Source organism: Anarrhichthys ocellatus, unplaced genomic scaffold (assembly GCF_004355925.1).
Source record: "Anarrhichthys ocellatus isolate YVR2014 unplaced genomic scaffold, GSC_Weel_1.0 scaffold68, whole genome shotgun sequence".
NCBI classification, from domain to species: Eukaryota; Metazoa; Chordata; class Actinopteri; order Perciformes; family Anarhichadidae; genus Anarrhichthys; species Anarrhichthys ocellatus.
The window spans coordinates 2,292,879-2,309,600 of NW_022280098.1; the positions used below are offsets into that span (position 1 = coordinate 2,292,879).

General features: G+C 43.5%; 1 protein-coding gene across 2 annotated transcripts in view; it reads left to right on the forward strand.

Moving 5' to 3' along the window:
- The window catches only part of pla2g4f.1 (phospholipase A2, group IVF, tandem duplicate 1), a 73,321-nt gene extending 56,878 nt beyond the window's left edge, over positions 1–16,443 (forward strand). Inside the window, exons 13-25 of one of the 2 annotated variants that reach the window (XM_031873057.1) lie at positions 4,649–4,776; positions 5,055–5,159; positions 5,324–5,358; positions 6,958–7,084; positions 7,988–8,124; positions 9,862–10,084; positions 11,127–11,244; positions 11,577–11,714; positions 11,802–11,909; positions 12,483–12,662; positions 14,299–14,471; positions 14,585–14,771; positions 15,444–16,443. In XM_031873057.1, coding sequence (XP_031728917.1) covers positions 4,649–4,776; positions 5,055–5,159; positions 5,324–5,358; positions 6,958–7,084; positions 7,988–8,124; positions 9,862–10,084; positions 11,127–11,244; positions 11,577–11,714; positions 11,802–11,909; positions 12,483–12,662; positions 14,299–14,471; positions 14,585–14,771; positions 15,444–15,649 — 1,865 coding nt within the window. In that variant the 3' untranslated portion in view covers positions 15,650–16,443. The remainder of the gene's footprint in view (positions 1–4,648; positions 4,777–5,054; positions 5,160–5,323; positions 5,359–6,957; positions 7,085–7,987; positions 8,125–9,861; positions 10,085–11,126; positions 11,245–11,576; positions 11,715–11,801; positions 11,910–12,482; positions 12,663–14,298; positions 14,472–14,584; positions 14,772–15,443) is intronic. The other variant, XM_031873056.1, reaches the window with a different exon arrangement.
- The last annotated feature ends 279 nt before the right edge of the window (positions 16,444–16,722 follow it).

Consider the following 16,722-nt stretch of genomic DNA (forward strand, 5'->3'; position numbering starts at 1 on the left):
TATCTGTGCTCTATCATCTCCAGCTCATCAGATGCAGCTGCCATCAGGTCAGACTGTGACTCCATACAGCTCTGGTCTGCCACACCGCTCTGCATATGGTGTGCCAACACCCAAAATCCCAGACTTCTCCACTGACTGCGAAAGGGAGTTCGCTAACCTGAAGCTGGCTGTAGACAATCTGCTCGAGCCTCATACAGAACTGTCTGAGAAGTATAAATATCACGTGCTACTCGAACATCTTAAGCTGCCCGAGGCGCAGATGATTGGTCAGTCTTGCTGCCACCATCCAAACCCATACTCAGCAACTATGCAAGCCTTGGAGTTACAGTATGGTCAGCCACACCAGCTGGCACAAAGTGAGATAGCAGCCATTCTGACCACCCCAGATGTGAAGCCTGGTGATGCTCATATCTTCCAGAGTTTCGCCCTACGAGTCCACCTCCTAGTGAGTATGCTGCTCTCCTTAGGGACCCAAGGGTATGGAGCTAAACTGTTGCTCTCATGTTGACCACTTACTTAGTAAGCTACCAAAGTACCATAGAGATGGGTTTATCGAGTATTTACAAGTTCAGGGAAAGCTGAATAGCACAAGGCTCAACCCCTACAACCTCCAAGATCTCAATGGATGGCTTCAAGGTAAAGCTCAACAGCAGCGCCTGTCCAGCAGATTGGTGCAGCGCTACCAAACAGGACAACCCCGAGTAAATGGAAGGGAGAAGATCACGTCAAAAGGCAAAGGTCAAGGTGTCTCTGTATATCACAGTACAGTGCCCCAGAGTCCCTCCAGTAACCAGACACAATCCAAGAAACCATTCAAAATACAATGCCTCTTCTGTGACAGCGAAGAACATCATATCAGTCGCTGTCGCAGTATCACAGAGCAGTCAGCAGTTGATCTGGATAAGTGGATAACAGAGGGAAGGCGCTGCTGGAAATGTGCACGTACTCATGCGCCTGAGTCGTGCAACCTCAAGAAACCCTGTAGTGACTGCAATGGTATTCACCTCCAAGTCCTCCACAGTGTAGCACAGCGTCGAACCATCAACTCACAGTCAGGGGCCACAGAAAGCAGAGTCTACCTGACACCCAGCATTACATCAAGCTAAAAGCAGTCCCCATCCTGAACCATCCTGCTGCACAACAAGTCCAAGTATATAGAGACTTTTGCTATCCTGGATGATGGCGCACAGAGGACTATCATCCTGCCACAGGCCGTCCAACAGCTCCAGTTGACCAGTGAGTCTGAGACTATTTCCCTACGCACAGTGCGGACAGACCTGACGCAGCTACATGGATCAAAGGTCAATTTTGAAATCTCCCCCAGATATAACCCACAGAAGCACTACAAAGTGCAGGGAGCATTCACAACTGAAGGCCTAGACCTAGTAGAGCAGACCTACCCAGTGCAAACACTCCAAAGACGACACACTCACCTGTGCGGGATCCCATTGAAGTCTTTCTTTAACACCCGTCCAATGGTGTTGCTTGGATTGTCACAAGAGTTCACGGGTTAGGACCCAATCGCAAGACCACAGGAGACAGAAGTTGATATAAACAGGTTTTATTTAGCCTGAATAAAGATGACAGGAAGGTGTGGAGCCCATGGTCCGACACCAGAGAGTATGCAGATCGACGGTGTGAGTCCCGTGGCTCGACACCAGAGAGTAGGCAGATCGACGGTGTGAGTAGTCCGTTAACACAACGGAGGGCAGAGCAGCGGTGTGTAGTCTGTTAACACAACGGAGGGCAGAGCGGCGGTGAGTAGTCCGTAAACACAAAGGAGGGCACGGGGGATTCCCGGACCGACGGACACCGGAGGCAGGCACTCGAGGCCGAAGATGCGAAGGGGTTGAAGCGGGTGAAAGACGGTACGACCTGACAACCACAGACTGCAGGACCAGAGTTTATATAGTGCCAGGGGAAGCGTTAGTGGGACCTGAGTCTGGTGTGTCAGCCTGCAGGAGGTAATCGGCTGGAGTGGCTGCAGCTGTGCGGCCATCGGAGGTGTCTGGTCTGACAGGGATCCTGACATGGATCAGATCACGTACATCTGATTACTGCCACTAAGCCGGTATGTAGAGGAGCTAACAGTGGACCTGTTGCCATCCACACTGCCCTCGGATGGGCTTTGCAAGGTGCTGAAAGGTGTAGATCCCAGTCAACTGCAGTGCAGCAATGTCTTTTCACCACAGTCGTTCCTCCTAATGACCTCTTGTTCCGAAACGTGGAAAAGTTATGGCAACTTGACATTCTGCCCTTTCGGAACGAGAAATTGGTAGTTCGTTCCCGTGAGGACCAAGAAGCCATGAACCTCTTAGAGACAAAGACGCAGAGGGTCAACACTGAAGGAGTTCAATGCTATGCAACCCCCCTCCTGAGGAAGAAAGGAGCCCCTAAACTGAAAAGTTTGACTCATTTAGTCATAGCACATCTGCGAGCCACAGAGAAACGGCTCAAGAAGGATCCGGAGAAGGCAGCTATCTATTCAGAGGAGCTGGCAGAGCCCGGTCGTTGGAGTCAAGGGCCTCCATTCTTAAACCAGAGTGCTGAGCATTGGCCAAGGAAGCCTGAGCATGCTACAGCAGCGAGTTCAGCTGCACTAAAGGGCATCACATTCTGCGGCCTCACAACAGTGGAACCTAAGGACAATCTCCCTGATGCTTCTCAGTTCAGTATATAGAAAGAGTTGGTAGAGGCCACTCGTCAAGCAAGCCAGGGTGCTCAAGGGGCGGCCGAGGGTCCGAAATACCACCAAACTACTAACCCCCAGGATGCGGAGATCCTTCTGCTGAGGAAGTGTCAAGCCCATAGCTTCCCATAGGAGGTCACCGCTCTCAAAGCACAGAAACCGGTGCCAAACCACAGCCGCTTGGTTAGCCTCGCCCCAGAATGGGACCCCTCAACCTGCTTGGTCCGAGTAGGAGGGAGGCTGCGAAGGCTGCAGAACACAGACCTAGGAGAGATCAATCCGATTATGCTCGATCCAAAGCACCCAGCAACAAAGCTCCTCATCAAACACATGGACAAACATCTGCTTCATCCAGGTACGGAGCGGGTGTATGCAGAACTGCGAAGGCAGTATTGGATCTTGCGAGGACGACAAGCTGTCAGACACCACCAGCTCAAGTGTCCATCCTGCCAACACTGGCGAGCTCAGCCCAAGTTCCCACAGATGGCGGACTTGCCACCACAGCGCCTCCGGCTTCTCTGTCCACCTTTTTATTCAACAGGTGTCGACTGTTTTGGCCCTTACCTGGTCAAGATAGGCAGGAGGACCGAAAAGCGCTGGGGTGCCATCTTTAAGTGTCTCACGACCCACGGCATCCACATTGAACTCCTCAACTCTCTTGATGTAGATGCCTTCCTCCTTGCTCTTCGTCGGTTCATCGCGAGGCGAGGCAGACCGAAGGAGATACTATCAGACTGCGGTACCAACTTCCGTGGCGCTGAGCGGGAACTCCGTGAGACTTTTGCAGCTATGGAACCACAGCTGAAGGAACAGCTGATGGAATACCAGATCGACTTCAAGTTCAACCCGCCGAGCGCTCCTCACTTCGGAGGAGTATGGGAGAGAGAGGTTCGCTGTGGACTCAGTCGTTCTGATCGCTGACCCATCACTTCCCAGGGCTCAGTGGCCCATTGGGAAAGTTTGTAAGGCAGTCCCTAGTCAAGACGGATGTATCGGGACCGCAGAGGTCCTGGTGAACGGTAAAGTCTACACAAGACCAGTTGCTCGTCTGATCCAGCTCCCTGGGCTCAGGGATGATGCTAATGATGCATGAAGAATTCCTGTTATTACACATTTGCTGCTCAAATGTGGGGGCGGCTGTTGTGAATTCTTCACAGACAAAGATGATAAAGTTACGGAGCATTTATTCTGAAACTGTATTTGACTTTGCGAACTGTTTCCGCTTCCGGTTGTGCTAACCGTAGATCCTACGTAGGATCAAAGGTCAAATTAGATTGAGTCATTGATGATGTAAGTCATAGAACTGTAACTCTGAACCTATGTGGCGTAACCGTTCCGTTTGTAGTTGTACTTAATGTTCTTAAGTGCATTTACTGTCAGTAAGTGTTTGTCATGTAATTAGCCGTTGAAATAATAGCTCAAAGTAGAGCTAAGTGGCTAACCTGGCTAGCGAGCCTGTATTCTGTGAATGTATGCGTGTTTGCTTTAGTCAAGAGTTTACTATTGCTAGTACTTCAGTTCTATAATTCTTTTTCTGTGTTATTTCAGAAACTCGGTCATCTATTGTTCAAACTCATTCATCATCTGTAAATCTGTCACCAAACTATAAGACTGAATACAGAAAACGTATGGACCAAACAGATGTCTGCGTGTTCTCTGACCGGAACCCTGTAGTGGTCAATAATCACCTTTAAATCAGCAACTCAGGGGTCGAATCCCCAACAGTGGCTGTTCAGGCTTTTTAAAATGTACAGATCCTCCCACTTTTTGCTCGCTCAACCAGCTATGGAAGAAAGCAAATAACAAATATCAAGACACCTTGGAGATGTCTTCATCAGACAAATGGATGACTTTAGTATAATGATAACTTTTACTAATGACTTATCAAGCAACAGCAACATTGGTATTTATCAGTATCAACAGATTAACATGACATGTGGGTACATTTTTTTTCACCAGATTTGTGGAACAAGGTTCTGAAACTGAGGGGTGCCTATCACGAGGATCACATACTTATTAATGCCAAGGAAGCCCCAAAACCGCGTTTCTACATCAACAGAGACTTGGAGACAGAACTAGGAGTGGCAGTGAGTTTTAATTGTCTTTTAGTTTGACCTGTTTGACAGCGAGATGTCACATATTTTATAAGTGAACGGTGTTCCTGGTCAACTTCACTTGTCACCTCCTTTAACATAGAAGAAAGGAAGAGGGGAAGTAAATAAGGAAAGAGAAGATAGAAAATCAACTTGTTTTTCGTTTTTAAGGTCTTCATAGCAAATGCTTTTCTACAATAACTGCCACAGCATACTTCAAAATCTAGAAAGATAGTATAACATGGCATGCTATTTTTCCCTTTGTCTGTCAGCTCTCTGGTTCTACCTATGGCTCTGCTACTCCAATGGAAACTTGTATAAATCTCCAGCCACTACCAGCCAAACATGCAGGCAAAGTGTCGCTTGTTATTGACCAGGTAAGAAGTTTGTTTGCAGCTGCATTAACTGGTCCTTTTGTTTTGTTCAGCTGAAGATCAGAGGACAGGCCAAGCGTTTAGGGGCACCTTTCTGAATTTGATCATATAGGGCTGTAGTTTAAATAATATATGTTGAATAGTAATGTGGCTTTTTCTCATCACAGGACACAGTGGATTTAGACATAGAATCATATGACGGGTAAGATGTTTCCTACTTCCACTATACAGTATAACCAAAAGCATGTGAACTCCCAAATATCACACCTATAGCCGACGTGAGTTTTGAGCAGAACCATAGGCAGTTAGCCTCCACTCTATTGGGAAAGTTTTGCATCAGAGTTTGGAACCTGCCTCCAGGGATTTGCTCCCATTCAACCACATTAGTGAGGTCCATCATCAGTTTTTAATGTTGGTCTAGGTCAGGGGTTCTCAACTGGTCTGGCTGCGGGACCCACCATCACCCCTTAATGACAAGCCGCAACCCAAATCGAGGAACATTTTCAACTTCTCAAATTCATTTAATGAAAAGATGGTGCAGTTTGAACCTGAGCTGAAAATGTCCTCTGCAGTCGTAGTAGTAGGGAGCTCTCTTGTGCAGAGAAATTGTTCCTGTAAGTCCCTGTCCCACACATGTCTCACGTAAACGAGTAAAACTGCTTTGTTTGTTATGTCTGAAGATTCGTCCATTTGTAATGCAAAATGACCACTTGCCTAAATTCGAGCTGTGGTCTGTTGTTTGATGTCATCCGACATGTCTTCAATTCGTCTACTCATAGTGTCATTTGACAGAGGTATAGTTTTCAGTTTATCCCCTGCTGATATTAGCATTACAAGGAATTAACGGCAAATATTGTTAAGGAGTGTGAATAGATGGCACTCCGCTGCATAAAAAATCCCCTTCAAAATAAAAGCACAGGATTTGTTTTTTGATTTTTTGATTTTTTCAGGCAAAGGCCCATTGAAAATTTAAGAATCACTGGTCTAGGTAATCCCAAAGGTGTTGGGTTGAGTTGAGGTCAGGGTCAATCAAATTATTTCACACGAAACTGGAAAACCATTTGTTTATGGATCTGACAATGTTTACAGGGGCATTGCCATGTTGAAACAGGAAAGGTACAAACCCAAACTGTAACAAAGTTTGAAAAACACTACTGTCTAAGATATAATTGTGTGATTCAGCATCAAAGGTGCTAAATTCTAAATTCAGAGCATATCTATTATTGAGGGATTGTCTCCACACGGCTCTCAACATGGCGATGGCTGAGTCGGAGTCTAGCAGCTACCGGTGCAAACAGTGCTGACAGAGCTAACAGTGTTAATCTGGGGGGAACCAAAGGGTGTGTGTGAGCTTTCGTGACAACACCGTGTCAGCTGTAAAAGCTGTATGAGCGCAGAACAGCAGTAATTAGCTGTGTGTGGCACACACATTGGACTCGCATGCACTAAAGTGCACCACTCGCCGGCCTAGATACCAAAACAAAGAACAGAGAACCCCGGATTAAAACACACACAGAGGGAGAGAGTGACTTCATTCTCTGCTCAGGTAGACATTACTCCACTATATCTGAATTTCGAATGTAGCACCTTTAAGATTTCCCTTATTGGAGCTAAGGGGCCTCCAGCAAAACCAGTTAAACAGTCCCAGACTAAAAGTATACGGACGGGGGTATTCACCTTGGGGCTGTGAGTGAGCTAAGCAGTGCAAAAAACTTGAAAATGTCAACCAGAAGAAGTCAGTGAAACAATGCTTTTTAGCTTTGTGTTATGTTACACTTGCTTTAACCCTGGAAATCCTCAGTGAGGGTCTTGCACTTCGTCTGGACTTTGACATCCCAACGCAAGAGAAAGAGTTTCTAAAGAAGAGGGACGTTGTAGTGGCACAGGCTTTGCAGAAGCTTTTTGGAGCTCCATCTGATCCTAAAAAGGTAGAGTGCAACTTTTTCTGTTACTTTTGCCCTTGTACCCCTACCCACCACCCTACCTATGTTAATTTGCTAATAATTTTGCTAATCAATAAAAAACACAATGTAATGCCATAAAGTGTACCAGAAGTCAATACCAACATATGCTACAACACTATGACGTCATGAACTCTGTCACACACACACAGCGGGCCACCAGGCTTGCAATACACTGACGGACACCATGACAGTGTGTACCAGAGTCACACAGCTGACAATTTCAAAGCTGATGCGCTGAGGTTTTACAGAGAAAGTGGGTTGGGTTACATGCGTCCACGATATTGTGTCCACGACAATGCATGCAACATTGTGGTTGCTCTCTTCTGGACAGGGGACCTGGGGACTCAGTTGCCTCTTTTGTGTATACACTGCAGCTGTGTAAGATGATGGATTTAACCTCTTTGTGCATCAGGTTATCTTTGCAGCTGGATGGCTTGGCAGTTTACAGTTAATGATCTATTAACAAGGTTTGGCTATGGGGCAGAAAATAATTTCTTTATTAGTATCCTTAGTAAAAATGTTAAAATATGTGACCACACTGCAACATATTGTCTTGCATATAAGACAGCATAATCAAATTTTGAGTTACAGGACACCAGGTACAGGCATTATTGTTACCCACAGGATCAAATTGAATAACTTTGGTGACTTTTCATCAAGGTCTTTCATCTTTTATCAGTGCAAAATTTCAGAATTTGTCAATACTTATGACCAAATAGCCTCGGCTGTACTTTGCGTTTTTTTCCTAAAAGCGTGCTGACTTTGGAAGTAAGATGGTGACCAAGGTGAACATTAAACATAAACTGCTAAATATCATTTAGCATTTGGTCAAACTGCTAGAGCCACACCTCTCTATTCTCTGTTCAGGTGCCGAAGATAGCATTGGTGGCTTCAGGGGGAGGTTCCAGAGCAATGACAGGCCTGCTTGGTAGTCTAAGAGGCCTGAAGGAAATCGGGGTCCTGGATACTGTCAGTTACATCACTGCTGTTTCTGGATCCACATGGTGAGTGAACCATTTCACTAGTCAAGTGTCCTCAGTATCTTCATTTTAATCTTCTCATTTTACATAGATAGGCAAAGACAGGCAATCCCTCAAATTTTGGGCTGTGCCTTATAGAAAGCTTGTAATTAAATACAGGGCAGGGGGGTTTTAAAGAGAGGGCAACCTCCGAGGCTGAAAAATGAAACCGATGTGGAAGTGCCAAAAACTGCAGGTCAGCAAATTGTCACTTCAGGCTGGCTCCAAAGAGTCAATCCCCACAGACCTCCATGTCAAAAGGCCCAACTTTAAAGCAGAAATAAACATGTTTGCAGCCTGTTACAAAGAACGGTTTGGTCTCTATAGCCAATATCCTTGTTCCTGACAACAGAGGTTGAATTTGTATCTAACTCACCTGTTTAAATTGTATTTAGGCTTAAAGGTATGCATAATTAAGGGAATGGCCACTTTGAATGAAAGGTGGGGGCCATCACAGCTGCAAGCTGTCTGCTAAGTGTCGCCTCAGCTAATTCGAGTTCACTAAACTTAACCTCCTAGCCAAGTTTGTGCTGTTGGTGCCTTTTTGAGAATTTGTCATTCAAATATCGGAAAGATAATAATACTTGCTATGGCAGGCTGGGGAAAGACAAAATGTATGTCAGTAGAGTATTATCTGCATAGTTGTGGTCGAAAAAGTCACGGAAGAGAAAAGAGAAACTTGATGGACCCCGGTAGTAAGACTGCCAGGTTCAGATCATAGGCTTTAAGAAATATGGACGTAGTTTCTGTGATGTCACCCAAAGGCTTCTGACAAACCGTTGTGAAGCCCTAAGTGAGTAGCTCTGGTCTTCGTCACCTTGGCAGTGAAGACACAGCCTAAATCTGAAAAAAAGAATGGATTTTCGGTGGAGCTGAGGCAGGCCCGGGTGACGCAACAGTCTAAGTTACCTTGTAAGTGTGGTCCTTGAGGTAGGATGTGAAAAAGAAGAGTGCCGAGAGGAGGATCTGTTGCTTCACTGTGTCAAATGCTGCTGAAAAATCCAGCAGGATGATGGACAGGGAGCTCTAGCAATTTAGAGTTCTTTTATGGCAGTGATAGTTTAGTGGCCTACCTTGAAACCAAATTGGTGGGGTAGCTGTGGGGAAAGTTTCTGCAGAAAGTTTCGTGAAGACAGCAAGCTCAAATGTTTCACAAAGAAATGGAAGAAGAGAGACAAGTCTGTTATTCTTTAGTGTCGAGTTTGGTTTTCTTTAACGGAAGTTCACTCAAGCTGCATTTAGAGAGTGAGGAAAACAACCAGTTTTCAAAGAGCATACCTGAAGTGGATGAGGTAAGAGCCATAAAGAAAAAGGTGAGAGGGGATAGGGTCAAGGAGGCAAGTGGTTGGGTGGGGGTACTTAAACCAGTACTTTATTGGAGGAGAGTGTTGAATAGGAAGTTAGAATGGGATGCAGAGTAAGTGGAGAGAAGAGACTGATAGCCAAGTCCTCAGCGTGCTTCGATTTCTACCATTTTCTTTCAGCTGCGTTAACATATATGTACCAGGTAGACTCTATGTCACCATTGGTCTCGCAAAGTTCAGAGTTGAATTAAATTAGCAATTATTAAAACAGCAAATGGCATGTAGAGACATTTTCAACCCATTATACACCGATTTTTTTATAAATTTGGTAAGAAATATCAATATTTCGTGCCTGGTTATATGAATCGATTTTCAATCATTGTACCCCTTTAAAGACTATTACTTCCCTTTTGAACAGGGCTATGTCTGCTCTGTATCAGGAAGCTAACTGGTCACAGGAGGACATGGACAGCATTATTTCAGCAAAGAAGGAACAGATGACGAAGAATGTCCTGAGTGCCTTCTCTCCTGAGAAACTCCAGTACTACAGAGAAGAAGTTGCTGAGAAAGAGCAAGAGGGTTACACTGTGTCACTCATTGATATGTGTGGCCTGATCGCTGAGCATCTTGTCTTTGGGAAGGTGAGCAGCTGATGAACACTTTCTTTTCTCACTTTAATCATACTGTGTATTACTTTGAAAGCTTAAAGATTATGTGTAACTTTCAGAAAGTCCTTGTTTTTAAAGACACCGGTGGCAGTTAAGTTAGAGAGTGAACATCGGCCAAAATAGTGACGTGACACACACAAGACTGAATATGATTGAATGATTGGCATCTTGTAAATAGAACCATTGGCTCCGTGAAAGACCGCCACCCACCACAAAACAGATCGGGGCTGATGGCTGGTAAATCGGAATAGCTTGCCGTTTGAAAGTTACTTTCAGCTAATACGAGATTTTTAAATCGCAAATATCAAACAAGTTCAATGTTTATAATCCGATATCCATAACAGCTGAGGACACAATTACAAATTGTTGCCATCCACACACTATACAAACAAAACTGGTAAATTTATCTCATTATGTGTGGGATCCCTCAAATGTTTGACATCTGTTAACATTTGAAAAGTATGGTCAAGCCTTGAAGCAACCAACAGCAGATCCATGCATCCATGCAACAGTTAGCAGGCTAACCTTAGCTTAGGTTGTGGTTAGCCTAGTTTGCAGCCCCTGCCTTTCATTGCTGATTGGCATAATACACAAGTTAGTATCTTGGATCATGTTATAGTGAGGCAAGGTAGCACACTAACATACAGTATATCTGCTCACAATTAAGTTAGCAAGCAATCAAGCTACAGTTAGCCAGCTAGCTATAGTTTACTTTGCATGGATCTGTGTTGGTTGCTTCGTAACATTAGTTGATTAGGTAATTTGCAAACAGCAAGCTAGCCAATTTATCAGCCAGGTCAGCACTGGGAGTCTGGATGAATCTGCCTCAAGACAGTATTTTGCTAATTTAGCTGGTGAGCAATTTGTCTGCGTTATGAATTACAAAATTCGTACATTAAAAAAAGTTACACACAACCAATCAAATTAGGGCATGTCTTTGAACCCTAAATTTATGTTTTTCAAACGTTATAAATAATATTATTAATAATAAAATGATATTTGGTTGGAATTACAGAAAGTCACCAATACCCTGTCTGAGCAGCAGAGAACAGTGAATGAAGGCCAAAACCCTTTACCCATATACACTGCCGTCAATATAAAGGATAGGGTAAAGGGCTGTGAATCTGAATCTGGTAAATATCCTGGATGATATTTTAGTATTTGTGTTTGTATTGTAATGTCTGTTTCCTGAAAGTATTTTGTGCAAGGTGACTGAAGCCCAATGACTGTAGATAGCATGTAAAATATGTAGTGTTAAACTCAAGTGACACCTATGAATGCCTAGTTCTCATATCAAATGTATCATTAATTCTGCAACTGAAATGAATATGGGGATATTCAGCATGACCAGGCTGATGATATAATAAAGATTCAGGACACAAACAGACCCCTAGAAGAACTTGAACAAAATTGAAAACTGTGAAGGAATGCTTGATTTTGTAATAATAACAAATCTTGTTGACAGAGTGGTGTGAGTTTACCCCCTATGAGGTAGGCATCCAGAAGTATGGGGCATTTGTCAAAACTGAGGACTTCGGGAGTCAGTTCTTTCTCGGTCATATGATCAAGAAACTCCCAGAAGTCCGCATCCCTTATCTGATCGGTAAGACCACTGCTTCTGTTGCAATGTCAATGCATGGTAATACAATACTAATTTAAGGTAATTCCAATACATTTTTGTCAACATCAGGAATATGGAGCAGTGCTATTTCTGTCAGCATGACCCAGCTATGGACGTTTGCTACGGGGTTCAAGCCTGTTTGGAGCACCTGGCTCGGACCAGAAGTCAACAACATAGGTACAGCTACTTTATTTTATAGTGCAGAAAAACATACATCCACAACTTAGAATAAGGCTGGCGTTTCTACAATTCTCTTGTAAACAAATCCTATTAAAAGCCAAACCAAACAAATTAAAACCAACAAATTGTTTCATCTTTCAATACTTTTCTACCCTGCGTTTGGAACTGTGTGCCGAGCCCATTGTTTGGCAAATATCTTTAGGAATGACTGCGTTAGTAAGTGCTTACAATACAACATCATGACCCACTGTATGCGGGATAGATTCAAAATAAATTAAAGTGCCCGCATTCCTCATATTGACATATCAAGACATATGAATTTTTTATTTTTTTTGGTCATTTCATGGGATTGATGACAATAGGACAAAATATAGAATATTCCCAGCTTGATCATTTAAACTTCAAAGCATTATCTTGGATCATTGAAGAGATTCAATGTTTACACAACAAACCATAAAACAGAATTTTAAAACCTTTTTAGTGTATTTATTACTATCATGGTACAACAAAGACTTCCATGTAAGAGCATAATAATGTATGTATTATTGAGATGTTGTGTTCTTTTGACAGACGATGACACTGAACCATCAAATCAGGACACATACCTCACAAATCCAACCACAGGTATCGCCAGCGATGTGACTGATTTCTTCAGAACACGTCCAGTCATTGCTGAAATGTACAATTTCATGCGCGGACTCTTCATGCACAAGGACTACAATCAACAGAGCAACTTTGTTGCCTGGAAAGGTATGCACTCACAGCACAGTACACTTTCGCCCACAATTCAAAAAATTTGGAACAATGCTGAGCCTCTAGCTCTCTAGCCTCTAGCATGTACATTTCAGGAGTGATCACAACTGATCCCTCCTGACTGTTTATTGCACCTAAATGCGGTCAGGAGTGATCACCATGGATCCCTCCTGACTGATACATAAGCATGAGTCATTCCACTGGCCCCAACAAAGAGTTTATATATAGAGCCCTGGGCATTATCATCAGCATACTGAAGCTTCAGCTGTGGAAACCTGGGACTTGGCCTTAAACTTATTTTAGTAGAAGAGCTGGCCATCTGTTCTTTATTAGAATACAGGTTTAGGCTGATGAAATGAAGAAAGACTGTAATGAATAGATAAGGGGCAATGATACACACTACTTGACACCAGTTTTACCTTGAGAGACTGTGTCTCGTTCCCCTTGGTGCTAGGGTGAGTCTCAATGTACAGTGTAGTGTACAGTGTCACTCTGTTGACCCAAGGTCCTGGAGATTGAAGGAGTTGAAAGCTTTTGTTAGATCGATGTAGGCCCCATGCCAACTGGCATTGAGAGGATGTGGCCCAGACTTGCACAGAAGGCCTCCTTTATTGTCTTCTGTGAGTAGTGTGGGAGCAAAGAACAGCTTGAAGCAAACCATATATAGGCGTGGACATTGATGGGAAAGTTCAGTAAGCTGGTTGGCCAAGCTGGTTTTAATGGCAGAGCCCACTCCATGTATCTGAGGATAACACACAGGTTTCCTTTGAGAAGAAGGTGTAGCTTCCTTTTTCCCCCACCTGCCCCTCTTCTTTCAGTCTGATTTCAGAGGGTGCTTTCATGCTATGATTTAAACCTCCGTAGTGCCATTGCACCAATGACGGTTCACTTGGTTTATTACCTTCAGGTTGATGCCTGTATCTGACATATTTTCATGAGAGACAGGTGCAATAGTGTGGACTAAATCAGAGTCGGGGGACTCCCTCTGCCAGAGCCCTCCTCTGTCTTCATAGCTTTTGGGATTTCCCCCATGTTCTCCAGCCACCATCCTCCACCTGCTCTACCATTTCCCTCCACCTTACCATTACATGTGGCCCTATCAGGAGCTGAGCAGACAGCATCACTTGGGATGAAAGGAAGACCCACATTTATCTTCCATGACCACATTGTGACTTTTGAATTTCCGGAGAAGGTTCAGCTAAAGAACTGACGTGCCCTTTAATAGCATATTGAGCACCATTTTGACAGCATTTCCAGCCAAATACACAATCAAAGTAATCACGCCTGCTTCGACTCAGTATGCTGAATTTCCCAAGCAACAGTGTGGGACACACCACACAAAACAGAGATCTGCCACAGATATTCAATCTCAGCTGCTGGGGCAAGGCAGCATTCCTGCACATGATAACCATCATGTGCAGGAATGCTGCCTTGCCTTTTCTTGCCTTTTCTTACCTTTTCTTGCCTTCACTCTTCAGGCGGTTGCCTGAAGAGAGAAAAGTTCGACACAGAACACAATTGACAGCATGTGCAAGCCAGTTATTTCATTTTCTGTTTCCTAGTCAACCACATATTCTTGCAACTGAAGTTGAAGATTTGTTTGTTATTTTCTCCTTCTCTATGTTCTGTCCAGAAACACATCCAGATGCCTTCCCAAACCAACTGACACCCAGTGACCCCACTCTGTGCCTGATTGATTCTGGTCATTCCATCAATATTGCCTGTGTGCCTGTCCTGCGGCCAGAGAGAGATGTGGATCTCATCATATCTCTGAGTTACTCGTGGGAGCCAGAGCACATCTTCAATGTAAACCAGAATGAGGAGGCGCTCATCTGGGCCGAAACAGAATGTTTCCTGAATGTATTCCATCAGAGGGATTCATCCATTAACATTACTCTATGATCATGTTTATCTATTAGGTCCTGTCGAAGACAGCTGCTTACTGTAAAGACCATGACATCCCCTTTCCCAATGCTGACTTTGCCAGTCTGGAAAAGGAGCCTCAAAAGGAGTTCTACATCTTCGAGGATAAGGAGAATCCCAAGGCCCCGATAGTGGTTCATTTCCCACTTGTCAATGTCACGTACAAACACTTCAAACGCCCTGGTATGCCCATTTGAACGAGTTGAACTTCACTGCAACAATGTTGCTTCTATTACTTTATTATTTTTTTCTTTGTGCTGTATATCTTGAAACAAATGCAATGCAATAGGAAGAAACCCTTCTCTTCAAGCTAGTCTTGTTATTGTAGAAGTCATGTGAGGATTTTTTACGGGGCGGGGGAATAATGGCAGGACAGGATACCTGTATTGCTATATTCCATACTGAAATGATAAAATACTTTATCAGGGCATTGCAGCATATATTTACAGGGTGACAGACCTGTATTTAACATTTTTTGTTATTTAGGCAATGTATGCCTTTATTAAATAGCTACAGTAGAGAGATGACAGGAAATAAGGCGAGAGAGATGGGTAATGACATGAAACAAAGGTCCCAAGCCAAATGCATACCAGGGTCATTGTGGTGCCTTTGCCCCAAGGCCAACAGGGCGCCTCACGCTGCCTACTGCAGCTAATCTTAAGCACTACATATGAACTTCTAAATTATTAATGATCTGCTGAGTTACTAATGAGTAGGTGTGATTTGACTTGAAAGGCAACAAAACTGCCTCATGTATTTCTACACCCAATAAGAACAAGACATAGACTTGTGTATTATATTGTGCTTTATAGGACATCATTTAACCAATTGTGTCATTATCTTATGAATTTACAGGCGTGAAGCGTGAGACGGAGGAAGACATAAGAGCTGGGGAGGTGGATGTAAGCAGCAGCAGCTCTCCATACATCACTAAAAACATGACCTACTCAAAAGAGGATTATGAGGCTCTGGTGGATCTGAGCTCTTATAACATATCAAACAACAAGGAGAGCATCCTTTCGGCTTTGTGTAAGGCCCAAGAGAGGAGCGCATCCAAGTGAAAGAAGTAAAGGATAAGATTTATCAAGCTTCTTTTTACAGAAACAGGTTTATCTATGTTGCCTCGACAAGTCACTGATGTTTATTCCCACACCTCTATATTAAAGCTACAGTAATTAGGACACAGGATATTTACTCAACAACATTATAAACTACTGTTTTGAAAATAAACATCAATGTCTTACAGTCTTGATGTGGGACATAATAAGCTTCTCCAAATTAGACCAACTTCGTACTTCCAGTATATCATCTGAGGAGGTAGGAAGTAAGACTATTTCAAAATAAAAGCCAAGGCAATAGAATGACTGTATGCAAGAAAGTCTTATTTACAGTCTTATGATGCAAGCGCATACCTGGGTAACAGAGTGGGCTGATGGGAGTATGTTAGCACCAGTAGTTGATTAAAATTGGTTTAATATTGTGCAGTTATTCAGTTTTCGATTAATGAGTGCATTGTTTGGTGCAACACAGTTCGTAATATAGTTTAATATAAGGTATAATTGTGTGTGCAGAGTTGTTGCTGTTAGTGCTGGTAGCTGGTATTTAATTATCGACTGTTTCTTCTGTTGCTTGACTAAATGCAGAGCTTGGACTGGATAAGGAGACAGAGTGAAAGTGTTTACTTTCTCTCCCCGTAGATGGCAATATGAGTGTAGTGAAATCATAGATTTAGATACATGCCTGTGTCTTTGCTAAATATTTGGCTTATACAGATGGCTTTCATGCTGTTTATTTCATTTGGTATTGGATGTTTATTAGGGGTGTAACGGTTCACAAAATTCTCGGTTCGGTTCAATACGATACAGTGGTGCCACGGTTCGGTACGTTTTCAATACAGCAAAAAAGCAGAAATGCCAAATCCTCTCTGGTGAGACTCTCAAGGGGGCGTGTCTGATTTGATTCTCTGTTTGGGCTTTCGTTTTCTTTTACAAAGCAGTATGGTTTGGAGAAATGGGCTGGTGAAGGAGTAGTGTCACGGGGCTCAATGGCATTAAGCATGTTAATGCTTATTTATCACTACAGAGTAGGGATATACCTTTAGCCCTGTTTGAATCAGGAGGGAACAGATACCTAA